The 13488-nt window shown below is 42.0% G+C and overlaps 1 protein-coding gene across 2 annotated transcripts in view; it reads left to right on the plus strand.

The window, feature by feature from the left end:
- Nucleotides 1–6147: 6147 nt before the first annotated feature.
- NKAIN3 (sodium/potassium transporting ATPase interacting 3) overlaps nucleotides 6148–13488 on the plus strand; it is a 309732-nt gene continuing 302391 nt past the window's right edge. For both annotated transcript variants that reach the window (XM_042461189.1, XM_042461188.1), the window contains exon 1: nucleotides 6148–6525. In XM_042461189.1, coding sequence (XP_042317123.1) covers nucleotides 6469–6525 — 57 coding nt within the window. In that variant the 5' untranslated portion in view covers nucleotides 6148–6468. The remainder of the gene's footprint in view (nucleotides 6526–13488) is intronic.

Here is a 13488-nt window from a genome sequence, read left to right on the forward strand (position 1 = left end):
TGTATGCATGGATAATGGAGAAATGACACAAAGCCTTCTCCACTGCATACTGTGTACAAAACCCAATGGATGTTAAGGGTTTAGAGCAGAGAGATTTGCAGGTGGTTGTTTCAGTGAAGTAGAGGAAACCTGTATCTTTAAAAGAGGTGTAAATATCATATCACACAAAAATGGCTTCCTGGACTGAAAGGTTTCTAACAACAATTCTAAACTGTGTGGTCCTCCACACAGGATGATTGCTCTCAGGAGGGTTGAATTGAGTCTGTGGGATGATGGTTTCATACATACCTTCCAACCACTTGCTTGTGTTGCATAGCATAATTTCAAAGGTTCCGGTTATTTCTTCAGCCAAGATGCTTGATTTCAAGGAAACAAATACCTTCTGACAATCCCAACATGGCAGGGACATTCCCAATTAATCCTCTCTTGTCCCACTTTTTTAGTTGTTTTAAAAATGTTCCAGTTTTCCGCTTCTCTTCCAACTTTTTCCCTCAGCTGGCTTCAACTGCTACAAACTGAGTTCAAAGAACAAAAGTAGTTTGCACTCAGTTAGTTCAAGACGGAGGAGGAGAGGAGGGATGCAATCTATTCTTTGCAGTGGGATAAGTCAAAAACATACTACTTCAGCCTCTTCTAGCTTGTCTATTCTTCCTCAACAATAACTTCCCCCATCTTGACTCCATTCAGATGTTGCTTGGCCACATGTCTCCTGGTTTTCATCTGTGAAATGCTGGAAAGTATGTTTTTGTCATCATTTTACCGAGTCATTTGTTTTCTGTGGCTAAAGAGAATAAGACTGGCAGTTAAGGCTATTCCACTTGCAGAGAGATGAGCAGAGAATTGTATCATATCGTTTGAAAGTTACTGATATAGGAGAAAAGGGACATTGTCAGCCTGCCTTCTCCCTTGAAGAGGCACCTTCTAGTCCCAGTACTCTATAGAGGGAGCTCAGAGGCACTTAATTAATAATGCTGCCCCCCTCCATTCTTTATATTTGCTGTTATTCTGCAGACATTGTAACATTTGTGTTCAACAATCATTTTGAAAAGTGAAGGATAAATTAGTAGGCTGGAATTGCATAGATCCTACAGTGTTCCAGCAAAATGTCCTGTCCTGACTCCTGATTTAAAACTGCTTGCATGTAGTGAGAAGGCACTTACTGATTTTATACAGGAGTAGGCAAAGTGTGGGCCTTGCAGTGTTACTGAGCAGCTTCCAGTGTTACTGAACAGCATTGGCTATATTGGCTAGGGCTAATGGGAGTTGCACTCCAACAACTTCTGGAGGGCTTCATTTTGTCCACCCATTTTGAAAGGACTGTGGAATAGGCCCTCAATACTGTGACTCAGGCAGTTAGTCTCCCTCATTTTATCATGTAGGCATTTGATTTGGCAGCACTCAGATTCATTTTGCCATTGCCAAATTAAATTATTCATTGGGCTAAGTCTTTCTCCCCAGGGTTCTTTTCAAAAAGGAATATGGTCACCTGTGATTGCATTAATCCCTTTGGTAGTGACAGCACAAAGGCGTTGCCATGGAAAAAATCCCAACTTCCCATCTCTCTCCCTTCCTGCCTCCTCCTAATTGACTAAAGAGAAGGAGTTAAGAATCTGAGCATCCAGTTCAGAGCATCCAGATGGGAGGAACAGCAGAATAATTAGTTCAGAGGAGCTAAAAAGACAGCAAAGACAATTACTGGGATGTGGAAAGGATTTGCAGCACATATTTTATTCAATGGAACACCATAAAATTGATAAGGCTGTCACGGTACTGCAGGGCATATCTAGCACATCACCAAAGGCAGGATCACCCAGGCATTGAGCTACTGGCTCACTAGAAAACAACTATTTTATCTGTAATAAATACAAAGTGCCTGCTACACTGTGGCCAACTTTGCAGAAGGGAGTTATTATGGTCTTGTGGGAACTGTGATTATGACTATAGTGATGGAGAAAGTGTTGTCTGTTGCTTTCACGGCTTTTATACCTAATCCTCAAAGTAAAAAAATGGGTATTTTTCCTTCCTCTAATAAACAATGGTTTGTAGAACTTCTGCCTTTTTCCCGCCCACAAATTGTTTATTGTTTCAGAGTGTACTGTAGATGCCGCCCAAGGGAAATATTCCATCCAACTGTGTTCAAGGATCAGAGATCGAATGCTCAGTGACTGACCCACCAGAGGTGAGGCTGATATCCGAAAAGGCAAGGTGCTTACATTTTCTAAACAAAGTAGAATGAAGAGGGAGGAACAGTATTCACACTTCCTTCCTCACACATTCCCCTATGGTTGAGAAACTGGATATCACTCTATGATATCTCACTGTATTTATAGGGAATAGCTGCATTATTTCTCCTCTTTGATTTATGATAGTGCTTGGCCGAAGGTAACCACACACACTTCAAATATATTGGCTATGTAAGAGTGCTTCCCTTTAGTAAGTGCTATGAATGGACTTTTCTGACTATATTCTTTCTGAGATCCTTTCTATCCATGACAACAATGCTTCTTAAGCTATCTGATGTGGGAGCCCGGCAAATAATTTCAATGGAATAGCCATCTGTAATAACTTACAGAGCTTCCTACAATTTACAGGGACACAACTCTAAAACACAGGGACCATTTTGATTATATGATATAAGACCTACTCTCTGACCTATATCTGTTATTGCTTTCTTATTCACGTTGTCCAACATTCAACCAGTGTTATCAACTAGTTATCTACTCAATAACTAGACTGGCATGGTTTTTTCTGTAATGTGCCAAAGACTGGTACTATATTTATGCCCATTATGTTCTAGGACTGGTAGCAGATAACTTGGGCATCAGCAATGGTTCACAGACCACTACTTTGACTAGGCATTGGCCTTAAAGAATTGAAAGAGCTACTTTACTCCTAAAACACATTTTGAGCCCTTCTAAAACTGCATCCACTGCTTTAACAAAGTCTTGCACTGTCAAGCACTCCCAAGTCTTTTGGTAAGGATATCACTTCCACCAGTTTTAGTACTGGATACTTCTGGATACTGGATACTACATTTCTTTCTCACACCTGGTCTCAAAGGTGCTGCAAGATCCATTGCATACAGAAAGAGAGGGATTATTTGATGCAGTAGATACCGTGAACTGCAACTGAATGTCTTGATCTAGAAAATAAAACAAAAAAAAAATTAAAACTCCTATGATTGGCATTGCTAAGTAATACTGATGAAACTGAAGTTCAAATATTTGGAGGACTAAAGATTCCACATTTTTTACTTAAACACAGGACTGTACTTACTAAGAGGAGAATTACATAAACTGTTTTGTTACTACTATCACAAGCTCTAACCAGTAAGACCAATAGTAATGGATTAAGGGTGTTATAGTATAACATTATCTGATGGGCCAAAGGTTGCCTATCTCTGCAGCAGGTATTACAACCAGCCCTCCATATCTATGGACTTTCTATCCACAGATTCAAGCATCCACAGTTTGATTTTATATCCCCAAAAGCAAACTTTGATTTTGCCTTTTTATATATGGGACACCATTTTACTATCCCTTTGTATTTAATGGGACTTGAGCATCCACAGATTTTGATATCCATGGGCGGTCCTGGAACCAAACCCCTGTAAATACCAAGGGCCCACTGTGCTATCCAGTTTGTTATCTATTGATTCTTTAACCACTAAAATTATTTCGTTGTTTACTGTAAACATCATCACATATGTTTTACATTCTGCCACTATGGCACTACCTTTCCATGGTGGTGCTCTCCTGAGGCAAAGGGTTATTCTGAGATAGCAGTGCTGCTAGTAGAGTCTTCCATGCCAGACAGGCTATTGCTGAGGAGCCAGACTAAATATGCCAACCAGCTACTGGAAAGCATCAGTAGTTGGGATGACACTGGAGAAGGATATCACAGACACAATGACAGTGGCCCCATAGGTAACACTTGTTAGTATTGCATAGAAGAAGGCAATGGTAAACCATTCCTGAAGCCTTTTACCTTGAAAAGCCTATAATGCGACAGTTCTGTCTCCCTGTTTCTAATCCAAGAGTCCTTGCTCACTACACTCCTACAGCACTTCAAAAGCCATAGCTGCATGCTATGGAGTACTGGTGCTTGCAGTCTGGTGAGGCACCATAGCTCTCTGGAAAGAGAACTCTAAATAGTTTTCCTTAAACTAGCAAATCCCAGGTCTCTACAGCATGAAACAAAGGGAGGCAAAATGGAATTATTGTGCTACAACTGTGTAGTGTGAAAAGGCCTGGATACTAAACAACAATTTAGTGTTCTTCTTCAAGCTTTGAGTTTTGCTATTAAGCAAACCTTCTCTGAACCAATCTGGCCAAGACTTCCTGTCAGCCATCTGTCGGGTATGTTTTGAGAGTTTCTGCATGGCAGGGAGTTGGACTGGATGGCTCTTGTGGTCTCTTCCAACTCTATGATTCTGTGATCCAGGAGGTTTGCTGTGTGCTTGTTGTCTGACTCATGGCGAGCCTATCATGCAGTTTCCTTGCACAGGGTTGCCATGAGTCAAAGTTGACCTGAGGGCAGTTAACAACAACAGCAGCAACAACCTTTCAATATTTTTGAGCACAACTCCCAGAAATCCCTTCCTAAGGGCCATCTTGTGGGGCTTATGGGAGATGCAGTCTGAAACATCTGGAGAACATCCATTTGCCTTTCTCTGCAGGGACGTAGCCAAGGGGGGGGGGTTCTTGGGGTCCGGACCCCCCCTTCCATTAGAAAAATGAATGGTGTGTGCTGCTGTGCTGCCGCACTCAAGCCCCATTATAATGGTGACACTTAGTCTGGACCCCCTTCCTAAAATCCTAGCTACATCCCTGTTCCCTGTCATTGAACAGCAGTTGCCAATGCCTCCCACAGACTGTACAACTGTTTCCCATTCTGTTTGCCCAGGCTATTGCTGAAAAAACAGAAGTTTAAGAAACAGTTGTTGTTGTTGTTGTTGTGTCTTTAAGTGAGTGATTCCCAAACTTTGGACTTCAGCTCCCCGCAGCCCTACCCAGCTTGACCAATAGTCAAGAATTCTGGAAACTGAAGGTCAAAAACATCTGGAAGGCCAAAGTTTGAGAACAACTGCTTTAAGTCATTTATGACTGCCATAGGGTTTTCCTTAGCCAAATTGGTTCAGAGGAGGTTTGCCTTTTATTTACTCCTAATTTTACCGACTTTGTACAGCGCTGTGTATAATTACAGCACTATAGAAATAAAGTTTAATAATAATAATAATAATAATGAGGCTGAGAGAGTATGGCTTCTTGCTCAAGGTCACCCAGTGGTTTTCCATGGCCAAACTGAGGACTTGAACCCTGCTCTTCAGAAGTCCAATTCCAACACCCAAAGCACTCCACCAGTGCTCAGGCCGACCATCCTTTGGCCCAGAAGCACTACTTCCAGCAGCAGCAGCAGCTTCCCTTCCTCCCCAAATGCCTCCCAAGCACTTTTGTTGTTAGCTGCTTTTTGGGTTGATCTCAACCCATGGCGACCCTATGGATGAGGCATCTCCAGCCCCCCCTGTCCTCTACTGCTCTGCCCAGCTCCTGCAAACTCATAATATGTGGACTCTTTAATAAGTCCATCCATCTAGCATGTGGCCTTCCTCTCTTTCTACCTTTCCTAGAATTAATGTTTTTATCAGTCTCAGGATGGAGGTGCATTTAGTCCTGTCATGTGAAATCGATTTGTGCATTTCATTGCTTTCCGTGGATGCATGTGCTTTTATTGTTATGGGGATGGAGGCACATTTGATCCCATCGTGTGAAAACCATTTGTGCGTTATCGGGATGGAAGGACATTTGGTCTTGTCGTGTGGAACGCATTTGTGCCTTTGTGTGCAAGTGCAGATTGAGCTCTGAATCTGCACAGGATGACAGTGCTTGGTGGGGGAAAACCATTTGCACAATGGTGGGGTTCTGACCATTTTAAACTTCCAATCCCCCCCCCCGTGTGATAAACTCCCTAGGCCCCATTGGTTGGCTGACTTCTGGACTTCTCCAGCCCCCCAGCTCCAATGCCTTGGTTCTCCTGCCAGCTTCTTTCCTGACTGTCCAGCTCCCCCTTCCCTGCCTCCCAAGCCCTGCTGCCCCTTTGCCTAAGCCACGCCCCTCCCCTCTGGCCACGCCCCTCCCCCGTCTCTTCTTCACAATAGCGCGCTCCTCCGACTCCTCCGGAGAGGTCCAACAACCCTTCCTCCTTCTCTCCCTCCGAGGGCGACTTGGGGCTGCGCTGGGCTCCTTCAGCGGAGGCACCTGCGCCCCTGGCCCTTCCGGGGCCCCTGAGCCCCCTCCGCCGGTCCCCCAGAGAGAGGGCCCCCCTGGGCTGGGCTCCCTGGCTTTCGGGGCTCTGCTTCTTCTCCTCCTCCTCCTGGCCTGGAACAAAGGGAGCCCGGGGGGCGGATGCGGTGAGGAAGGCAAGGCAAGGCAAGGCAAGGCAGCCGGGAGGACAGAGGCTTCCTTCAGCATGGGCTGCTGCTGCTCCGGACGCTGCACCCTCATCTGCCTCTGCGCCCTGCAGCTGGTGAGTCAGGGAGGGAGCCCCGGACTCGCCCCTCGCTCGCCTCTCCTGAGGCTTCCCCTCGCTCTCCCCCTCTCTCTTGCCAGGCTTGCTTTCTCTCCTCTATTCTTCTCTCTCTTTCTCCCTCTATTGTCACGCTTGCTCTCTCTCTCTTTTGCCATACTTCCTTTCCCTCCTCTATTGACTCTCTCTCTCTCTCTCTCTCTCTGGAATCCAGACTGCAGAACCCCTCCGGTTCGACCCCATTTTAACCCAAGGCTGTGGAATTCTGGGAACTGTAATTTTGTGAGACATTGAGCTGCCTCTGCCAGAGTGCCACAATCAACTGCAGCTCCCAGGAATCTCTAGCACTGAGCCAGGGGCAGTTCAAGCGCTCTCAAACTGGATTATTTCAGCAATGTGTTTTTGGACCAAAAATTGAGTCAGATCGGATCATTTCTGCAGTGTGGATGCAGCCTTTCCCGCTTCAAGGGCTCTGGCTCCATGCTCTGGGATTCTGGTACCATGGCTACACATCCCAGAGTTACAAGGATGTTACAGAGATACAAGGTCCTCACCCTTGTCTTATAGTTGTGTGTGTGTGCGACTTCCATAGGATCTCACTCTCCTCTTTCCTTTTTGCCAGTCCATCCTTAATTTTGTATATAATAAGGAAAATGAAGGCATCATTTGTGTGTGTGTAAGCAGCAATTAATGTTGCATTTGAGACATGTATTGTTGCATCTAAATATTAATGTTGTATATAAGGAATCGTACAAGACACCTTGGGTCCCTGTATCAGGAGGAAGGCAGGATATAAAATAAATAAATAAATAGGTGCCTTTTTGGATCCGTTCTATGGGCAGAACTATCATGGGAGAGAGAGAGAGAGAGAGAGAGAGGCTGCACAGAACGGTTACTGTTCAGCTCTGGTGCCACAAGAAACTGCACACCCCAGAGTTCCATAGTATGGAGCTGTGGCTATTAAACTGGGGTCAAACTGAATTATTGCAGCCCTGTGGATGCAGCCTAAGAAACTCCTCTAGCGACCTCTTTGCAGCTGTCTCAGTCCAAGGGATAGAGACAGAGCTAAGAAAAGCCCCCTCTCCCCATCTCCCATTGGCATCACCAATTTCCTTAAGGGGAAAGGTCCTCTCAGGTGAGGGGCAGCTGGCAGAGTCCTTCAGTGACCATTCTCTCCCATTACCTTCCCCTTTGGGGTCATCTTCCATAGTTTGCACAGTTACCTCAAGTCAAGTGAATCACTTGGGTGGTTTGGCATGGATCCTTCTAAGCTCCAGGCTGACCCTTCCAAGCTTCAGGGTTGTTGTGGACCCTTCCAAGCTTCAGGGTCGTTGTGGACATTTCCAAACTTCAGGTTTGTTGTGGATCCTTCCAAGGTTTAGATGCAGTTTCACCTGCAGGATCCCGAAGATCCTTGCAAGAACTGCCAACCTCACATGACTTACCTTGTACATTAACTTGCTCTAGGGATGCTTCTCTGGATGAGGAGGGGGAATGCCTCTTTAAGCAGCTGGCGTTGCTAAATCGATGCCAGCTTTGGCACTGTCTGGGTCTAGACGAGAGATGTGAGCCATGAATGTGTTTTCATGCTCTCCACATTGGAGCAAAAGCATTTAGGAACGGATGATTCCTAAAAAGCCACCTGGAGAACAAGCTATCCCTTTTTCAGCTACTGAGCAATGCCAGTTCAGCTCTTAATGCTGATGAGAGTTACGAAGTGTGTTTGTGCAAAGGATGCTGTTTTTTAATCTGATTGGATGATGGTTGTCCTTCCATTGTGAGGGATCCTTCTGGGTTTTGCTGCCACATTCTCCTGTTGTGTATTGTGTCCATCTGTTTCAGTGCCTGTCAGTTTCCAATGCTGATTCTAATTTCAGAAAACAATTCAAAGTATCCCTGTGGTGGGAGGTTTCCTCTCCTTTCTTGCAGCATGCTTCAGGTGTTTAAATCTCACTCACTTCTATTGTCTCAGTGTGACAACTGAATATTAAAACCACTTTATGATCAGTACAAGGTCAAGGTGTTCAGGCAGTTCTTGAGGATCTGATAATGCAAGGAAATGCATGTCTCTTCTTCTTTTTTAATGACTTCAAGGCTGCAAGGTAAAATCTTAAGTCTGTTGAGTGGATATCTAATTATTTTCTCCCTCCAAACTTGCATTTTATCATGTAGTTTACAAAATGACACTTTTGCAGCATGTTTGTTGAAATTGTCCAGTTAATTTTCCACTTCTGCTACCAGACATCACTGATTTGTCAAATGCAGAAACAAAATAGGACTGAAGGGAAATAAAGACACATTTCTGGGTGTTCCTTGGGTGAAAGCAAGTAAAAAAGGACCATTGTGGTTGCGTGACTCAGAATCTGTTCTGCCCTGTTATATACTGTATAGTCCAAGAAACATTAGTCCCGAATAAATAGGTATGTTTATAATTAAAACACTCAAATAAAAATGAACAATTTTGCTAATATATCAGTGGGCTATTATTGTTTGCTCAAGCCATTGTGACAATTCCACTGCTTGAATAACTCTTGGAAGGTTTGAGTCCTACAAGTGTGATGTTGAAATATCTTTGTTCCTTTAGTGATTTGGCTGCATGTATTATTTTGGCAAGGGGAGTAAGGTTCATATATTTTCTCTAAGATATATGCAGCATCAACAAGCAAAAGCAAGGTATTTTGGAAGCCTTTGTTGTGGTTACTTTCTCGTACTTGATAATGCCATTATGATTAGTGGACCATGGCACTAATGTTTCAAAATTCTTCTGCTGCATCCTGCAGATTTCTCCTACCCTGTTGTTAAATAGCTTTGTTTACCAGGTATAGATCTCATGCTTGACAGCCACAGTAAGGAAACATATTGGAAGGCTGGCCCTCCAGATGTTGTTAAATGGCCACTCCCAGCATTCTTCACCATTGGCTATACTGTGCTGGTTTGGTATTATGTACAATCCAACCATATGGAAGGTGCCAAAATTCCTACTCTTGTCTTATAGAAAGGATAAGTCCCATTTATTTTAGTGGGGTAACTTCCATAGGATTTCACTCTGCCAGTTCCTTTTGCCAGACAATACTTAATTTTGTACATAAGAAAAATAAATGCATCATTTTTTGAGTGCAAGCAGCAATTCAATTTTGCATTCAAGAAATTTATAGTTGTATCCAACTATGAATTTTGTATATGAGGAATGATAAAAATCCAGGTACCTTTTCTGATTTAACATTTAGGAACATTTTACAGTTCTATAGCCAGAACACTCATGGGAAAACAAGAGAATCCACGGGGCAGTTGCTGTTTTCTAAACTCTACCAGGGCAGAAGATGAAGGGGTGAGTTCTCCGCATCCCTACATTAGTCTCAATGGGAGGTAAAACAACTACATCAGCTATAGAACTGCAGTATTTTCCACAGTGTGCTCCACAGCTTGCAAATTTTCCTTTCCTGTTCTTGGCAATAAAGAGAGCCTTAGCATATAGAGACAATGAGAAAATGGTCAGCTACTGTGAAAGTTTTCACAATTTAGAGCTTTTTTGGTGTGTGAAAATTCATTTGTGGGGGAAAAAAACCCGTGGTTTTTTTTTTGTGTGTGTACATTTTTTGTACAGAACTTCTTTCTGTGTTTACAGAAAGTATTTCTGTAAAAAAAATTCTGTGCAAATTCCCCCTCTCCCCAAAGTCTCAAAGTGCAAAACAAAAACAAAAACAAACTGTGGTAACCTTATCCAGCAGGGGAAGATCTTGAAATAATTTTTGCATGCAAGAAGGAAATGAGCAAATATTTATATCCTACCATAGATTCAAAGCCTTCCCCAGTTCACCAATGGTACTCTTCTTTTGAACCCATGCTGTGCTTGGAGCAGCAGCAGAGTTTTCCACCATCACAGAGAGCAAGTATCTGGGAGTGAATCTCCCATGCTTCTGGTGGACCTTCCACTGGTTGTGGCCATCAGCCAATCTGTTTTGGAACACTGAGATTGAAGATTTTCACACGGCATCATTATATCATTCCTTTATCGTCCCAAAGTGTAGTGGAATCGTCTTAACAGATAGACAATTCCAAAAGATTTTCACATGATGCTGTTAGTGTTCTTAAAACGTTGATATATCAGTATTCAGCAATAAATTAATTCAAAACGATTTCAAAACAGCTGAATTGCTGAATTCTGATATATCACTTGAAGATACACAACAACAATAACAACAAAAACAACTGTTTCTTAAACTTCTGGTTGTTCAGTGATAGTCTGAGCAAACAGAATTTAAAATGATTATACAGACAGCATCAGATGTTGGCAACTTCTGTTAAATGACAGGTAGGCAAATTGATGTACTCCAGTTGTTTTATTCTGCATCTCCCACAAACACAACAAGATGGTCTTAGTAAGGGATTTCTGGGAGTTTTATTCAAAAATTGTTGTTGTTGTTAACTGCCCTTAAGTCTTCTTTAACTCATGATGATCCTATGGATGAGGCATCTCCAATATTCCCTGTCCTTGACTGCCCTCCTCAGGTCCTGTAGGCTCAGATCTATGTCCTCCCTGCTCAAGTCAAACCATCTAGCTTGTGGTCTTCCTCTGTTTCTTTTGCCCTCCACCTTTCCTAGCATCATTGTCTTTTCTAAATACTAATTTTCTTATGCTGTGGCCAAAGTACAACAATCTCAATTTAATTATCCTGGCTTCCAGGGAGAATTCCGGCTTGACCTGTTCTAGGACCCATTTGTTTGTCATCTTGGCTGCCCACTTGGATGGTATCTTCAACACTCATCTCCAGCACCATATCAAATGAGTTGATTTTCCTTCTATTGGCTTTCTTCACTATCCAGCTCTCCCAACGTACACGGTGATGGGGAATACAGTGGCTTAGACTATTTTCACTTTAGTGTTCAGAGTTATGTCTTTACATTTTATGATCTTGGCTAGTTCTTTCATAGCAGCCATTCCCAATCCTGGTCTTCTTCTGATTTCTTGACTGTAGTCTCCGTTCTGATCATTTTTTGAACCAAGGTATGGGAACTTTGACTATTTCAATTTTCTCTTTGTCTAGGGTGAATTCTTCCATGATCATTATTTTTATATATATATATATATACAGTGCACCCCGACTGTATATATTAACATACAGCATTAATCCAGCTTTGCAACTTTACTTCTTGATCTTCTTCGGTAATTGTTCTAGTTCTTTGTTTCTACTAGTAATGTGTTATTTACAAATCTTAAGTTGTTAATGTTCCTTTCTCCTCTCTCCATTCTTCCTTCCTCTGAGTCTAAACCTGTTCTGTGTATGATATTTTCTGCATACAGGTTGACTAAATAGGGTAATAGTCTGCAGTCTTGCCCGACAACTTTGTCAATTGGGAACCATTTTGTTTCTCTGTATTCTGTTCTGTATTCTGTTCAGCCAATCAGATGTTGTGACACTCCCATTCCTCTAAGCAAAACTATAACTTTTCATATTCTATGCAGCCAAAGGCTTTGCTGTAGTCTATAAAGCATATGTAGATTTTCTGGAATTCCCAGGTGCCATTATCCAATGTATGTTTGCAATGTGATCCCTAGTACATCTTCTTTTCTCGAATCCAGCTTACATTTCTGAGATTTCTCACTCCATATATGGTAGGAGTCTTTGCTGCAGAATTTTGAGCATGGCTTTGCTTGCATGGGAAATTAGTGGGATGGTTCTGTTATCGCTGCAGTCTTTTGTGTCTCCTATATATATATATATATATAGAGAGAGAGAGGGGGGGGGATATATAGTGATTGATTCCAGTCTGTAGGTCACTGCTTTGTTTTCCATATTTGCTGGCAGATTTTAGTTAGAACTAAACTTGATACAGTACTGTGGATTGTAGCAGTTCTTTTGGTATGTTATCTGTTCCTGGTGATTTGTTCTTTCCAATTGCTTTGAATGCAGCTTTCACTTCACTTTTCAAAATTTGGGCTTCATCTTCATAAGTTTCTTCTTCCCATGTGTTATTCAATCTTTCACATTTTAAAAATACACCTTCTGTGTATTGTTTCTATCTTTTTAAAAAATTCATCATGTTCCTCTTCTGATTACAGAGCACCCCCACCATTGGTTTGACTTTCTCTTTGAATTCTTTGATCTTGTGGATGAGGTCTCTTGTTGTTCTTTTTTGTTCTTGGCTTCAATTTCTCTGCCTTGATTGTTGTAGTAATTATTTTTATCCTTACTCATTAATTGTTGGACTGTAGCATTCAAGGTTTGAATTACGGTTTTGTCCCCTTTTTCTTTTGCTCTTTGTCTTTCTTTAATTGCTTTAAGTGTTTTGTCATTGCTCTTTTCCTTCTTTTTGGCCACTGATAACATCTTTCTGCTTTCCTCTTTTAATATGTCCCTGACTTCTGTCCATAGTTCTTCTGATTCCTGATCAACTGGGCTTTATAGTGCAAATCTATTTCTCACACTATCTTGAAGTTCTGTTGGGATATTGTTTGGGTCATATTTTGGCATGGTGATTGCTCTGGTGTTCTTCTTCAACTTTATTCCAATTTTAGAAATAAGTAGTTTATGGTCTGTGCTATAGTCTGCGCCTGGTCCTGCTTTTACTTCAAGAAAGGAGCTTTCCCATCTTCTGCTGCCTATTATGTAGTCTATTTGGTTTTTATGTTGACTGTTCAGTGATGTCCATGTGTACAGTGTCCTGACTGATTGTATGAAGAAAGTGTTTGCGATGAATAGATTGTTTGGTTCACAAAATTCTAGCATCCATTCTCCTGCTTTGTTTCTTGAACCAAGCCCAGATCTCCCTACTATCCTTGATTCTGCTTCCAATTGCCTATGATTACCAAGCAGTCCTGTTTTAGTGTGCTGTCATTTTCTTCCTGTTCTCCAACATAGAAATGTTCAGTTTCTTCTTCCTCTGCATCTGTGTTTGTCTGATATTATTATTATTATTATTATTATTATTATTATTATTATTATTATTATTATTATTATTATT

This window comes from Sceloporus undulatus, chromosome 4 (assembly GCF_019175285.1).
Source record: "Sceloporus undulatus isolate JIND9_A2432 ecotype Alabama chromosome 4, SceUnd_v1.1, whole genome shotgun sequence".
Lineage (NCBI taxonomy): Eukaryota > Metazoa > Chordata > Lepidosauria > Squamata > Phrynosomatidae > Sceloporus > Sceloporus undulatus.